Raw genomic sequence first — 16,935 nt, 5'->3', positions numbered from 1 at the left:
GGTACCTGTGGGAAGCTGGTGGAAGAGAGGGGAAGACACAGAGCTCCAAGTGGAGAAACCAGCCTCTGCTGCTTGACTGAGTGGAAACAGTGCAACAGGTGAGATCTTTTGCAGAAAACAGTCCTTTGTATTGTTTATTGAAAAAGGTACTTGCATGGAACCTGTTTGTTCACAATCCACTTTTAAATAAATCATTTAGAGAAACGGCATAGTTTGTAGAAGTCTCCAATTCAGAATAGGCAGTTATTACCCCTTAATCATGAGGTTTTCTTCAAAACTTTGCAAAACCTTTCCTACTTTACCTGTGACTACTGCAGATTACATCAGCAGGGAACTCAGATTGCTTTCATAGTAAGACTTACAGAAAATTGGCTGTATTTTTACACACGCACACAAACAAATCAGTGCTCAACTGTGCAATATGGTAAACATCCTTAATTTTTTTTAAAGGAAGCAGGAAGTTTCTGCAGGGATTACGTATTGCACTTTGATAGCTTACCATGTGGTTTGAAGCAGCAAATGACATTGGGATAGACATTACAGTCCACTGCAGTGGAGAAAGTTACTGGCATTGTATCACAGCTCCCTGCAAAATGGACTGACAATTTTTAAATAAAGATTGCATCTTTTGAACCCTACGTGTCAATATTGAACTGAACTTTCAGTACATCTCCAGAAATTGTTACTTTTTTAGAACATTTCTCTTTATTTCAAACAATTTCTTCCAGATTAAAACTTTTATTTAATCTAATATTGAGTTAAAGCAAATGGGTTTAAAAAAAAATAAATAATCACATAAACAACTTGAGTCTATAATAATTTAGTTTTGAATTGTGCGTTTTGAGAGGACAAGAAAAAAAATTTGTGTCCCATTCTATCAGTTAATGAATTTATTAATGTTAGAGTATAACTGAGAATTTCAGCTTGTTCCCAGTCTCTTCTGATAACTGTGGTACGAGTTACCACCTCAACTTTCACCACATGATGAGGAAAGCAAGAAGGGTTTTTGCTAAAGTTCTGTAGCAATTCCAGCACAATCATTTTCTCCTCATTAAAAAAAGTCATAACTGTGTGTGAGCAGATAATAGAATTTCTCCAAACAGTGGAAAAATGTATCACAAAGTTTGTAAGCAAAATTCATCATTGGGTGACAGTAAATTGATGAATACAAACTTCCAACAAGGCTGAGATGATACACAAATCCCAGAGAGACCAAGGAACTCCCTTCTACCTCACAGCACCGAGCTGCCACTCAGGAAAGACTGCTCAAAATTTACACAGTGCTGAACAGGAACAGTCTAGTCTGAACAGCTTTAGTTCAAGGCCTTTTTCAAAGCAGGTTTACCCGCTCCTGGGCAGCTACACCTTCCCTCCCATGCACCTGTAACAATTCTAACGTGCATATCTGCTACTCCAATATTCAATTTATCAATGACCTGTGGATTTTAAATTGAGTAGGCTTTTTTTTTTTTTTGTTAAAACCACAGCAATATATCTAGAACAAAGATTTTCCACAGGCTCATATATTATGTTTATTTTATACCCATTACTTATACAATTTTCATGAGTAATACGAAAACAATTATTCTGTATCCCATAAAAAATTATTATTTCTCATCTACTTCTTACTTTCTATGAAAAAAGGGCCTTTATTTAAAGCAGCTTCAACAACCCAAGGTAGAAAGAGATGCAGAGCACAGGTGACAAGGCTTACACACACATTGCAGTGTAAGAGCTAGAAAGACAGAATATGATTAGCAGAATCTTGTCTGAAAGCCAAATATGGCAACAGAAGTTAGACAAAACGCTTAAGTAAAATTAACCCATGACACCATACAACCTTTCAAAATCTACAGTAAGTAACTAAAGAATTGCCATGAAAAAAGCCATTTCCTGAAAAGCCTTCAAACGCTGTCAATCTCTGTCAACACCATGTCCAGAAATGTCTACTGGAGTGCTCTCTCCCTCCTCCCTCGCAGTACCACTGGGCTAAAGAACCGTTTCCCTCCCACTGCCTTGACCACACATATGTTGAAAGATGCCGAAGATTCTGTTAACTCATCTACTTTAGTAATGCCTACAGCAATAAGTTGTAGAGGGTCACCATTTCTATTCAGTAGCTGCCATCAACCTGGACTAACTCTTAGTGCACTTACCCCAGAACTCCTGCACATCAGAATCACTGTAAAAGCAATGGCCTCTTCCTGAAGGAGAAGCCTCCATCAAGTGAAAGGAAGCATCTCCTCTACATTATTAAAATTATTAGCTCATCAGCTTTGGCACAGGAGACATCCATATCTAAATCTTGCTTGGTCAACAACAAAATCAGGCCCCAAATCTGAAACAGATACTTAATGCCAAGTTCTTCTCATCCATTTCTTGAACGAGCAGGTGAAGACTGCTGAGGATTAAAAATGGGAAGGGAGCCTTCACTTTGGCCATTTTATGGTAGAACATGTAACCTTCCCCAGCTTTAAAGAATATATAGTCAGACTAAATCATACACTTAGTTTACTCTGCTGGCTTTGGAAAGAAGACAGAAGTCACTGATTAAAAAAAAAAAAAATTAAGCAGCAAAAGAGACCAGAGTATACTATCCAAGCCATGATAACCAAAGCCACTTCTCATGCATTTCCTTAATTTAGCTCCTGGCTAGTAGTTTCCCATCTGCCATCCCCATAACCTCAAAGAAGAAAAAAGGGAGGGCCTTAAGTGAGCCATAGTGTATTTTCCTCCTGTTGGCAAGATGAGGCCCCCAGCACTTCTTCCTCACATAAGGGAGAGAAAAGGGAAATATAGTCCACAAATGAAACATTTCACTTCATCCATTGTGAAAATGAAATATGGAAAAGAGAGTAATATTAAAAGCTAATCTCTTGTCTTGTCTCAGTGTCATTCAATTCCTTTTATCCTTATTCTGGAGAAGGGAAAGGGAAGGGAAGAGAAGAGTGTAGTTCATGAATCTGACAGCACTTCATTTACAATCAACTTCATTCTTTCCTTGTAATTCTCGATTCACAAAGCAGCATTATGGCATCATTCCTTCGGATTAGCTTGGAAAGGAAAAGACATGGTTTGTTTCTTGCCTATGGCTTCAAGAATGACATGTTTCTTAATAATGAAAGCTGAGCAGAAAATAAAATTGAAGTGGTAGTAGACAGGTGAGGATTTGGTGAGGAATATTACAGGCATACTGTGCTTCCATTAAGAACCTGCATGCACTTTTATGGATAATCTGAGGTACATATATACCCAAGTAGGTGTGGTCTGCATAGGAAAAGTCACATAACTATTCAGTTACTCCATTTCACCATTCTGACAAAGCCTTTTTGTGTTTTATGTAGAAAAACATGCTTGAAATTAGGTCAAACCAACTTTGATACCTACCACATTAGAGATTATTACAGATTAGGTTAACTGATGCTCCTCCTACTGATACTCATTTTCTCTGTAACAAACTAATTATTCTTTTCACCACGTTAATTTCAGCTTCCTCATTTTTTCACATCTACGTATATTCTTAATAACTTGTTTATTCTCATTTTCACATTCATTTCCTAATTGCTTTACCTCTTCCTCTCTCAAAAAAAGAATACACAAATAGAAGAACATGTACCTATACATCTCTATGTCCTTTTTCTGACTATCTCATAACTCCTGCTCTTTTCCCTCATCTAATTTTATGACTCTTCCCAGGGAGGAAGAGCTTCCTTCTCATACAATAAAGGAGTTTTGCAAACGTTCCTTGCTTCTGAAAGTTTCAAGGAAAATAGTTTTTATTAACATCTCCTCCCCCAGAGTAACTCCATGGTATGTTCTTCTGCCATACACTAATTAAGCAGCAGCAGGGAACAGCTTCCTTGTGAATAAATGACAGACAACTTATTTACTGCAAGACTAGAGATAACCACTTACTATGTTATAATTCATCTCACCATTGGTGAATATCAGAAAAAAAACGATAAGGCAGTAGTAAGTGAAAAAGAAGAAATCTTGCCATAATGGCATAGCAGAACAGAGAGCCAGCAGTACATTCACATGCTTTTCTGTAACTCAACATCATGCTTCCTCTTCCCACATGAGACACTGCTGGTCATCCATAGCAACATACGGACCTCTTCATTTCTTATTTTCATGCAGCCCAACCCACTGCTGTACATGAGATTTTGAGTGGCAGAATTTACTGAATTGCCAAAGTTTACATGAAGGGAGAGAAAAAGCAACCCTTGCCCGAATCCTGGATTTCTTTGTTCTGGAAGTGCTAAGTGAAAAATTTATTTTGAAATGAACGCATAGATCAATCTGTATGACAAAATGCTTTCTTGCCACCAAATTTGTGTTCAAAAGAAAACCAATAATACAGTGCCACACATTTCACACAAGGTGATAAGTAATTGCAATCTGCAGATTTTTTGAACTTCCAGTTTGAGAAAGTTTTCCAGTTCTCAAGTCTTGCTACAGATCCTAGCCTCTATTCGACGCCATGCTGACATCTCCTTTCCCTGCTCCCATAACTCCACTGCTAGCAGCACACTCTGGGCACACATCCTGATTGAACCTCAGCTGCACTCCCAGCACCCACCTCCGGCCAACTTACCTCAACAATGGCCAGTTCATTATAGATTGCTCATACCTGAACTCTTAATTATTAAATGCCACTCTTCTGTGAGCAGACCAAATGATCTAATTGACCTAACGTTTCAGAATGAATTCTAACAATACTTCTGGGAGCTCAGTAAGTATCAGCAGAATATCTGTGCTGCTTTGCAAGTTAATGATAAATTCCTACCCGCTTCCATTTTCCAAGAACTAAATTTAGCCCTTAACACATCTCTGCCCACAATGTACTACCTTGCAGGAATTTGAAATAAGAATTTCACTTCAAGTCTATATATTTTTCTTTTAATTACTGGGACAGCATTATTTGAAATCAATCTATGAAAAAGAAAGTATGTTTTCAGATGAAATCACAACTACACTGAAGGCAGAATGAAAAAACAAATTGTAGCTATTGGTGGTTGAATTAGAACTGGGAGTATCACCCCAGCATAAGGAAACATGACGCTGTCACTAAACTGTATGACAGTTCCAAATACAATGCCATAGTTTTCCCCAACATGGAAGGCTTGTACAGAGCCAATTCTTTCACTGTTTTGACTCTTTATTTTGCAGTGGAGAAGCATCTCCACAAATAGCCAGCTTTGTACTCCAATAAAAATCCAAATGAAAGCCTGTCTTTCTGGGCTCCATATTAACATGCACTGAATTCCAAAAAATAACACCTCAGCTATCTGGCCCAGTCACAAAGCACTGCTTGGCTTGTTTCCTAAGTATACCCAGCAATCTGCAACACACACACCGCAGAGAAACTTAAATCAAGAGAGATAAAGCAACACAGCTGTTTTCTGAATCAGTTGATAGTCCTACTGTTTTGAGACATAAGGATTTTGGAATCAACTCCAGAATCTTGGATTTTGTGTCAGATGTAAAAGGATTGAAGTGATTCATAAAAATAACATGTTCAAGTGAGAATTGCTTGGCCTCCCACTCAGCTGTTCTCCTGCATCACATTCACCAAGGAGCATCCTCAACTTCTCAGTGCCCAAGTGACCACAGAGAGCACAACTGTACCCAAAAAGGCAATGGAAACAAAGAACAGGCAACTACCGCTCAGACCAGCTAGCATGACCGAGTGGAACTGCACAAAGCTCTCTTTACATATAAGCAACAGTAAAAATACTTCCACAAACGTACATTGTGTGCAGATGATTTTCAGTGCCCTTCCATAAAAAAAACAACCGTCTTTTATCGACAACTACATTCTTTCTTACAGGGAGCACCAATGATGCTAGCACAAAGCAGAACACTGGAGCCACAGTGCTCTGACACATCAGACTCATATTACCTAAAACAAATATTGGTCAAAATGGAGATAACGTTTAGACATTTGCTTTAAAGTGTAGCATCCTTTCCACCTGCCACTGCAGGCCGCAGAAGATACACTCTAGTTAACATATTACTGACAGGATGATGAGAAAGCTCCTGTCAGATACTGGCCAGCCGGGTGTTTGAGACAAAACGCGCAGCCCCAGCTGACTAGTTAGAGGAAGGCTGGTGAGGTACAATTACAGAGGCATATGACAAGCTTTCATGCTTGAGTGACTTGAGAACCAATGACATGGCTTTAAACAGCAATCCTTCCTACCTCCGGTCACAAAACAGCAATAAGTCAACTGATGCACTGTTGTAAAATCATGATTTATTCCTTTGCTTTGAATACATGAGAGTATGGTATGATGTTCTGGTAGACTACCACAGCAGGTGCACTTGGGGCCTCAACATCTAGGGCCTGCCTCCAGCATGCATAAAATCGATGTTGTAGTTCAGCCTTCCTGGAAAAGCCTTCCCCAGCACTTTAATAATTTATAGTGAGATTAATTTGAAAACTTACTGTACTGAAACTCTTACAGCTTCACGCACCTAAAAAGAATACATGCAGATGTTGTGATGTGTGAGGAAATGGTGCTGTGCAAGAATATGCAGTATGACATTTATGAAAGGTCTTCCTTTTGCGGTTAAATGAAACAACAGTCAGCTCTGTGAATAAATCAATTCCTTTGTTTCATTCATTCATTCTTTCGTATGTTTCAAAGCCAGATAATTTGTTTCCTCTTTCTGAGTTTACCATTCACAAGCCAGAAACGGCAATTTTTGCTGCAAACACATCTTACACAGCATAATCCTCAGGCTAGCTGGATCTGTCTCACTATAACACTAAGCCTGAAGCAAGCTGTGAGGTTGGTGATAATCACATTATTAAAGTGGCTGGAAAGTCAAGCTAATAAAAGAATCAACAGTTAGGGCAAATAATGACCCAGAAGCTATGACAGAAAGGAGCAGTGGGAAGTTTCCACTTATATCTTTGTAGTAATTGGCATGGCAAGTAGACAAATATCTCCATCAAAGCAGTATTTAAAGGGATATAAACAGTTTAAAGACAGATGCAAAAAATACATACAATTGTAAATATGAGATGTTTATAAAAGAAAGTATGCTTGGCTAAAATAAAACATAATCTGAGAAATCAGTCAATATCTGAAAGCCCCTTCAGATAAATTGGTAATTTATTTATTTTTTTAAAATACTACTCAACAGCTTAATACAATAAACTTTTTTCTGTACTTCCCTTTTCCAATGAAGTAAACCATTCTGAACAAGCATCCTTCTTTCTCCCTTTTGCCTTTTTCCAGGACTGATCCCTTAAGTGAATAATGAAAGCATGAAATTCACAGGGCAGCAATGCTAAACATACAATCTTCTACCCTTCTCCCTACACTTCCCTCCTCCCCTCAACAAGGATGAGGAAAAGCTAAACATGGCCTTGAATTATGCCTTTTTCTTTATCAGTCCCTGTTGTGAGATAGTGAACCAAAGCAGAGCTGATAACTGGTAGGTCAAATCACAACCCAATCCCCATGAACTGACCTAAACACTCGGTATTCAGTTAACCTCAAAGATAAGGCACAACTCCCTTGACAGAAAGTTGGACTTAGAAAAGATCATTCTTTCAAAAAGAGTGCTATGCATATCAAGCCGTAATTTAGGAAAATTGAAGTACAGCTCTCACTACACTAAATAACCTGCTGTGTTTTGTATACAAAATAGCAAAACAGCATAAAGCTAGCATACAAGCCATTTGCCTCCTTGTACTGCATAAAGTATTCCAACATTTTAAAGAAGAAACGTGTACAAAACATATTTAAACATTCTTGGCTATTCAAGTGAATTCTTTGAGCAGATCCTGAGAAGTGCTCAATTTGCTTTTTAAATTCTATTGTTCTGCATCGCTCCAGCTCTGTTTACGAAAGAGTTAAGCAGGTTCTCACTGAAACTCTTGATAATCCAGCACTACTCATTTGTTTTTATCATATCTCGCTTCTGAAAATAAAAAATAATTTATCTAGTCCAGTACTGAAAAGGCTGTATAACAGCAGTAGTTTCATTTAACTATAACTTACATAATATTAGAATACTTAATTTTTACTAGGCCAGGTTCTTGGAAAAGGCTTTCCTTTGAAATTCTCTATGCCCACTAGGGTCACCTTATTACTCTATTTCAATGCCCAAGTCTTCCCATGGCCAGTTCCAAAAAAAATAAAAGAAAGAATACCGAAATCTCTTAAGATAGAGTAAAATCTTCGGCACATAAAACATATATCATAGAATGGCAATTTCAAGGCTGAACATATTCATTCACCTCTTGTTTTACAGTTGTTCTTTTGGCTTCTGATTATATGACCTCAGGTTTCTTTCATTCCTAATTAACGTAGACAATTATTTCCACATTCTGCAAATAATCACTAATGTAGCATGTATTTTATATATAGCATATTTTTTCTATATTAAATAGCCTATAGATTAAATAAACTGTATAGAGATATGTATTACATTTATATACACACAATTTTAAGAATCACTGTGACTATAATACATATAAATTTCTTCATGTATATACAAGTGTTATTCAATTGCCAACATCTAGAATTGTCAAAACTGTCAGCCTTTTATGATGGATCTTAATCCTCTGTCAAATTGCTCTTAAAAAAAAGAGGAATTAAAAAAAATAAAAAAAAGAAAATTAAAAGGCTCTTAATCCACTATTTGTAGTCCAACATTTCTCACTCCTTATACACACACACTGGAAATCAGCATCTGCATGTCTTTAAAAGTATGAATTTTTAAAACTATACCCAAACTTGTGCCTATGTGTTGAAAAACAACCGTTCACTTATTGGGTAGTAGAATTAGTAGTGCCCAGAAATATAACACTGGTTTCCCACCACAGAAACAACATAAAACAAAATGTTTTAAGGGTACTTTTGAAAAATGTAAGATGTTTTTGAAGACTGATCTTAACAAGCCCAATAATGTGTGTAGCAAATAAAACCAATGACAAAAGTAGCTTATAAAGCAACAGTCTCACAGTAATAAGAAATTAATATTTGGAACATATTCAAAATACAGTGAAATTTAAAACCTCGTAAGATCCCAAAAATATTTAAAAAAAAAAAAAAAAGAATTAACACCTGAATATTTAGATATAGTTTCAAAATGAAATGCAACGTGCTTTTAGTAAGTAGTCTACAAAGGTAAAAGAAAAAAAAAAAAAAAAGAAAAACATCTTAATGTGGCAGTAGTCTAAATCCTTTAATAATAATAAAATGCTATTTTGAGTTGTATGCTATTATAAGTCTGAAGAGCTGCTCCAAATCAGAGCTATTACAGTATGCACTCCCAAACCACTCTAAGAAAGATGAATCTACCTATTACCAGGTTAGGATAGCAGCTATTATTATGGCCCCTTGATTTCTTTCAAGTAGTTCCAATGGAATAAGCCACAAGTGAATAATAAAGATCTTATAATAGCCCTTAAGAATTCTTTTTAGGCTAGAAGGCACAGAAATGAGCTCAGGAGAGTTAAAGAACTCTCATCTACTGATAAGGAAAATAATTAACCTGACTTAATGTATCTGAGTAGGTCTTATATAAATCAGACTTTTGTACTTCAAGAGGCAGACTAAAACCATATATCAGAGAAGTAAGTAGATATTGTCTTATGAGTACACATGGAACATATCTAAAACCACAAAGGTCTGTAGGTCATTTTGTGAGACGTTCAATATATTCTACTGAAAAGGAGACGTGTGAAGTACTTACAGTGCTTAGTTTGCTCGAGGTAATAATGATTCTTCTCTCGTGCAACATACTGGCATAAAGTTGCAGCATGTTGTTCACATCCACAGCAACAAAATACTCAGTGAGGTTTCTCTGTTTAAATAAATAAGATGTTAACAATATAGCAACAGTGGTAGCTAAGTAACATTAATACAGTGTGTACTAAAAGATTCGACCAATTAATTGGTGGAAAATAAAGCTATTAAGGAACTCTGCATTAAAATGCATATGCTCTAAAAATAATCAACTGAATTTTAAAGCTGGTGATGATCTAGCTTTGGAGTAAGTCACTATTTTGCTCATTTGATTATACTTCTGAATTTAGATTAGCCCAAATCTCAAAGACTAAAAAATGTGGTATATAGATACCAATGTATGCTATTAACTACAACTTCCAGCCCAGGAACAGATCCCCCAGAACCACAGTAACTGTTCCCCCATAGTTATGACAAGAAAACCACTATGTTTTGCCAGGTTCTCCCAAAGTGAGCACGTTTTATTCTACTTCAAGTAAACCAAACCAGCTTTTTGGGAATAAAAACCCTCAAAAACAGCTCTCAGGAACAGCATACCCCTGAATGCTAATGTAAGAGCCCACCATCGGCACCTATCAGCCCAAGGACAGGAGCTGGAACAGTGAAACCCAGCCTACACTAGATATGCAGTCAGCACAGACAGCGAGGGCTTTTAGCCCAGAAAGACAACGAGTGCATGGCAAAGGGGTGAAGGCCTGAGGGCAGCATGTGCTCCTGAGGTTCAGAACAGTGACATGGCTGCTACCAACAACGCAGGGAATGCAGTGTGATCCAGAGCCACTGCTGAACAGCTGCTGGTCCAGCTCCTTGCAGGCCATAACTAGGGGATCCTAACCTGAGGGAAAGTCTGAATGGCAACCAGAAGGTTCACCACCTTTTTGGATACACTTCAATATCAAATGAGAGTTTTTGAGAAGAAATGACAGACGATCCAATGAATTAAGCAGTTTTACATCAATTCACAAATGTAATATTAATTCATAGACACAGAGCATGGAGTTACTCTTGGTCTACTCTGCATAGATATTTGGAAGCTAACCAGAGAGCATTAAGACAACAAATGCAGCACCTAAAAAATCTCTGGTCCTTCAAGCATTCCCTTTAAAGGGTTGTCAGAGCCTGATGTGCAGTGGTAATTTGAGTCCCCCTCATCTAGGACAGCCTTTACATTTTAGATGATAACAACACGCTGATTCTGTACTGCACAAGCTGTGGTGAAAAAGTTTGCCATCTTCTACGAAGCAACATTTCTCTGGGAGTCAGTCACAGTTATGTCTGCACAAGAACTGAAAAGATATTGCTCCAGATGTTTGTGAGACTTAGAGCAATGAACAAGGGAAAGTCATTGTATTACTGATTTACTATATCTATCTCACCTCTTAACTCCTACATGTTCTACCCTCCAATATTTTGAACATACTGGAAGGGCAGGTATTTCATAAACAAATTTAAAAAACATAAACTGACAATTACTTTACATTTCTCCCCCAGAATCAGCAGAGCACATCCACAGCAACACCATCACAAGAACCTCACTCACCCAGAAACTCAAAATGAAACCTCCCCATTTTCTCCAAGACAAGCATACTAAATACCTCCTAGCCTCCAAAGCTATGCTCTAGTACGAGACCAAATAAGTTACAACAGGAGATTGCTTACAAACAGTGGAATTCATCCTATACAGTGAAACAGACGAAAATAAACAGATAAAAACTAATCCTTCTCCTGACCAAAGAGCCACCCTCACTGTGGGCCCTCTCATCCCAATCCAGCAACTTAACACAGACTTCTGATTCATCCCAAGACCCCAGCATCTTCCCTGGGTGCCCTGCCACCAGTTCACGACTGAGCTGAAGCCCTGCTAGGAATACCCTCCCACTCCTTGCAGGTTTGGGCTTCTCAGCCTGTGCTTATGTTGCCCTGTTGCCTTTCCTCTAAACCTTCCTGCACCCCAGGGATGGTGTGTCTGTAATGCAGTGAGCCCACCACAGCCACCAAAACAGCTAACTATCTTCTGAAAGTCATGTGAAAGTGTAAAAATCCAAACCTATAAAGCCTTGATCAATTCCCAATTTAAAGCAGAAAATCAGATAACAACCAATTAAATACCTTCTATCTAAACACATCTTAGAGGACACGATCTTACATTTTGTATTTGTACTGTAGCACTACCAAGAATTCGACTTCCACAGATCAAAATACATCATTAAAAAATAGCAATAATTTTTTCTGGGGTATGGTTACCATCCATATGCGAGCAGGTACAGCACGTGAAACAATACCTTCTTACACAAAAAACTGCCTATCTTGATAGCTAAATTTGCAGCTTAGCAAAGCATTGTTTAAAGGGCAGGTAATCAAACAATACTAGCCGTGTAAGTAGAATATGTTTTGCATACGTATAAACTCCATAAATGCAAACAAACAGAGTAATTATGAACAAAAGGCAGACAGCAAGGCTCAAAAATGCCCTGTATAATGCTTTAACAACGCATGCAAGAATAACTTTACTAGCTAAAGGTTATAATAATAGACATCAATCATATTCTAAAAACAGTCTAGAAAAAAAACATCTATTGATAAAAGCAGAGTACAGCCCTTCTCAAAGAGTGAGGCTTATACTTTCAAATCTCTTAAAAAGAAAAAGAATACTTACACTTTCAGGGATTGTTGGCAATCCAGTTATATCAGGAGTAATGAAATACAAGTGCTAATCAATGGGGGAAAAAAACACAATTTATGTACACAGCAACTAAAATTATTTCTAAAATATCCCACATTTAGGATTTCCAACCCCATCTTTGTTTAAGCAAACAGCCACATTACCAATAGGATTCTTACCATCAACAGACAAAGAACTAAGCAGATCACATCATGAAATCACAATTTCTACCTTAGCACAGCACATTAATGAGAACAGTGATATTACTGCTTAATATACAGCCTCGTCTCTTTCCAAACATCTACTAATCAAAAATGTGCTAACAAACCCAATGTCTGACAGCTTGACATTCTATAATCATTTATGAAAAACATTCACAATTTTATAATCTCATGTTTGAGGCAATTTAGAACATAAACATAAAATGCACTAAACTGAAAACAGATGTAGTTTAAATTGTTCTCCTTAATCCAGTGCTTTTAGTAGTCAAATACAGATTTAACTCAATAATTTTAAGATATTTTTCGTAATTAGTCTAAATCTTGAAAGATAAAAAACCTTGAAGTACATATTAAGTAAATGCTACGATCACTGAATTTTTAGCTTTTGTTACTTTTTTCTTAAGATAATTGTTTTTATACCGTATATTTTTATTAGCAGAACAAAAACAGTTTTTAAGTCAAACTTGAAAAAGATTCAACAAAAAAAAGATGCCTGTAAAATATTGTGTCTTGTGTTCAAGCAAAAAAATATATCAATACTAAATACTCTGTGTAAGAAGCTCTTATTAAACCAGTTTGATACACATAATAGAAAATATTCTCCACGTATTGGGTCATTTGGCAAAAGCTTAAAGAAAAAATAACAAAAAAAACCATCTCTGTCTTTAAAAAAGAAAAGATATCATTCCATCTGCACAAGACATTCCAGGATATTGTTTTGGATCAACTGGAAAAAAAAAAAAAAGAAAAAAAAAAAGAGCCAAGTCTTTTCTGTAGTCAGGAACAGGAAAATACTCAGATAAAAGCAGTAAGTTCTTAAAGCATACAATGAGAAAATTGTTTCCTATATGTTATAAGGTTGCAGAAAATTTAACAACAGACATTCTGATTAATGAATTTAATAACTTGGAGTAGAAATTATTCATAATTAAGTTAGTAATATTTCACTTGCTGAACAGAAAAGGAAGTTAGAGCTATGAGAAGCAATGACACATTACTGTAGCCATCAAGAACCATAAAGCAGCAAAAATAACATAGTATGAAGTCCTTGCACATCTTTGAGAACTCCCTCAAGAAGAAAGACATAGTAAATTAATAGTTGCTGTCCTGTATAGTCTTCTGTAAAAAAGGAAAACTAGAAAAATGTATATTTTGTTAAGTTGAAGAGTTTGATTTTGGTTAAGCTCTGAAATTAGATTGGTTCAAACAGAGTGGGTAGGTTAATGCTGTTCTTTTAGGCTATAGACAATAGCAGAATTTCCAAAGGGATAAGTATAAATAAGCCAGAAATCAGAAAATATATCCTATAGCAAGTAATTACGACTTTAATTACAATAGGTTTTAGATAGCACCTTTTAAACTCACCGACACAATGCAAGGCTGATTTTTCAAAACTTGCTTACTTGCAAAAATCATCTCTTGGTTCTTATGCAATACGAGAGAAAGATTGAATTCATTTTTTAGCTTTTCAACCAATAGAGCAAAGATGACTCTAATGCTTCTCAGGTCTAAAACACGTTCTGAAAATACGCTTTATTTCATATGCTCCATCCCCATCTGAATTCAGTCTTGACTTAGCTAACTTTTCCAACAAATGAAAAAGCACTTTTCTTGGCCCTCCATGGGTTAAATGGAAGAAATAGAAAGCTTAGGTTTCATAGAATCAATGATTGCTCATAACAAGACAGCGGTGCAAGAAGAGAACGTGGTCCTTAACTGGATCAAGGCATTTTGGTGTCCTACTTACCAAGGATTACTGGGAAAAATCATGCATTTGGATACTGGCATATTTTATGCATGATTATACACATGTAACTGTAAGTACCATTGTAGTCTGCCATTTAAATCCTAGTTCAATGTCTATGAGCCTTACTCTGCATATCTGAGTAAATGAGAGATGAATCTTTTTAATTCTACATCATGAAATTTGAACTAGACTCATCCTAGCACAATGAAAGACAACCTCATGCTGTTATTCCTACAATTATTTTTCAGACTTTAGCTTCTTTTTAAGTCAATGACCACTGACTGTTCCACTCCAGCCTATTTACAATACACAAGAAGCAAGAAAGAGACACCAACATATAAAAAGCTTGACATGCAAAGTTAGAGTTGAAAGTGGCCACAAACATTTCCCCACTCCCTGCAGCACAGAGCTTATGAAAATAGATGCCTGAAGATCCAAAACACATTTTGATTCAAGGGATGCTACTCCATCCTGCTTTTTCCTGCCTGAACCCATAGTACTTGCTCAACTGTGCCTGCAGCCAAGCGTTTGGCAACCAGCCTGCATTTGGATAAGCATTGTTCAGCTAAAAAGATAACAAAACTCTTTTATGGAACTAACTACTGGGAACAAGAGACAGCTGAGAAAAAATAAATTCTAACGTCAACTAATATTGAAATAAAACCAGCAAGCATCAACTTAATTGCAAGCAATTTGTCATCCCTATGTTGCTGGTTGGATCCTCCACTCCAAAGTTCACCACAACATTCATTTCGAGATAGGAAAGCTCTGTACAAGATGAAACACAGCACTGACAGCAATAGACAGCAAAGCTTTCCAGGAAACAAAAGGAAAAAAATCTTAAAAATGTATGTCCTACTGAAACACAGGAGGATTTTTAAAGAATGTTGCAAAGTGTTTCATGACTTCCAAATTAGAATTGGTTATAACACTGCAGTTATCAATTGCAAAAGATTATTCCATATATAAAAGGGTACTGCTGTAGGTTGATAGGATATAATACTTCCATTCTGAAAAAAAATCATTTTAAATTTGTTACTTACTGAAAAATAACATTTGTTATAATGACAACAACAAATAAACAAATATACATATGTACATATATATACACACACATATATACATCCATATATACACACACAGCAAAGCAATAGAAAAAAAAAATTCAACTGTAGCCTCAAGAAACAGCAGTGTGTCCCAGTGACAAACACCATGCAAGACTGGAAGACACAGAGGATTATTACTGTTCGAAGAATAACAGCATTAGGGTTCTATAGACTATTGGAGAAAAAAAAAAAAAAAAAAAAAAAAAGCATGATGAAAGTGAAATCTGAAAAGAAATCAAAGTGAAAGCGGCGTTATTTTAAGGAGCTAAAGTAAGTAACTATGGGTAGTTGTTTCCTCTCTATTTTTCTGTGCCCCTCTAGGAGGAACAGATGTTTCAATAATTTACTGAACCTTCAGTAAGTAATGGAAGACTTAATATTAGTTTTTTCTGTGCCCTGCAAACTGATGATCCAGCTGTTATTTGCACACAGTTACTTCAACAGAAGCCATGGACACGAAGAATGGCTTTATGTTTGATATGGCTTCTACAGATGTATATAAGCACAGCTTCATACGCTTTTTCTGTTAGCATCATCAGGAATTATAACAGCAATAAGGTCGCTGATGTTCCCATGGCAATACCAACATGCCATACAGAGAACATCCAGTGCCACATACCAAAGCATCAGTGCACCAAGTATTGTGGCACAGGCACATTCCTTCACCTCTACCTATGCTATCAGCTTTATGTAATGCAGTAAATACTCTAGGAAAAATGAGAAGAGTATAACCACATGATCAAGCAAACCTGGGAAGACAGAACAGGAAGATGGGAAAGCTTACACAAACTTGTTTCCAATTCTCTAATGCCACTTACTCTGGCACAAGAAGCAAAAAAACAGAGTGTGTGTATCCTAATTCACAGCTGGAGAAACAAAAATTATCTACAAGAAAGAGATAGAAGCACAAAGAAGCAGTTCTAGCAAGGCTAGATCCCACAGTCCCACTTAAGTTTCCTTTTTCATTCATAGAGCAAAAATCCAATTTGTTGCTTTTTGACTGACTTTAAGAGAACAACTTCAGACAGAGAGAAACTAAACTGTGCAGAAAAAAAATGGAAGGTTAAAAAGATTATCCAAGCCACTTAATGATGGAAAACAATGTAAGTTCAGTGTTTACAAAAGGTTTGTTTTAACCACTGTTAGGCTTTTTAAATTGGGCAACAGAAATAGGAATAATGCAGAGAATACTTACCACACTTAAACTGACTAAAGCGTTTGCCTTTGGCACAGGATGGCTATACAACGATTTTAACAAATCGTTTGAGTCATTTTCCTATAGGGAATATTTTTTAAAAGTAATTAATTTCCACATAAAAGAATTATAACAATTTATTTCATGTCAAACCATTTATATATATACAGGTATATATTTAGTGAGAAAGACAACTGCTATCTCCCATGAAAGTATTTAAATATGAAGTAATCA

The 16,935-nt window shown here is 36.5% G+C and overlaps 1 protein-coding gene across 6 annotated transcripts in view; it reads right to left on the bottom strand.

The window, feature by feature from the left end:
* The window catches only part of DENND1B (DENN domain containing 1B), a 141,299-nt gene that overhangs the window by 62,136 nt on the left and 62,228 nt on the right, over window positions 1-16,935 (bottom strand). For 4 of the 6 annotated variants that reach the window (XM_085511129.1, XM_015869351.3, XM_085511130.1 and 1 more), the window contains 3 exons: window positions 16,702-16,782; window positions 12,427-12,480; window positions 9,718-9,828 (listed from right to left, as the gene is read on the bottom strand). In XM_085511129.1, coding sequence (XP_085367255.1) covers window positions 9,718-9,786 — 69 coding nt within the window. In that variant the 5' untranslated portion in view covers window positions 9,787-9,828; window positions 12,427-12,480; window positions 16,702-16,782. Of the gene's footprint in view, window positions 1-9,717; window positions 9,829-12,426; window positions 12,481-14,018; window positions 14,079-16,701; window positions 16,783-16,935 lie in introns of all 6 variants that reach the window. The other 2 variants (XM_015869353.3, XM_085511128.1) reach the window with 1 other exon arrangement.

This window comes from Coturnix japonica, chromosome 11 (assembly GCF_054131305.1).
Source record: "Coturnix japonica strain WE chromosome 11, WE-NBRP24, whole genome shotgun sequence".
In the NCBI taxonomy this organism is placed as follows: Eukaryota; Metazoa; Chordata; class Aves; order Galliformes; family Phasianidae; genus Coturnix; species Coturnix japonica.
This window is presented reverse-complemented; position numbering and strand designations above follow the sequence as displayed.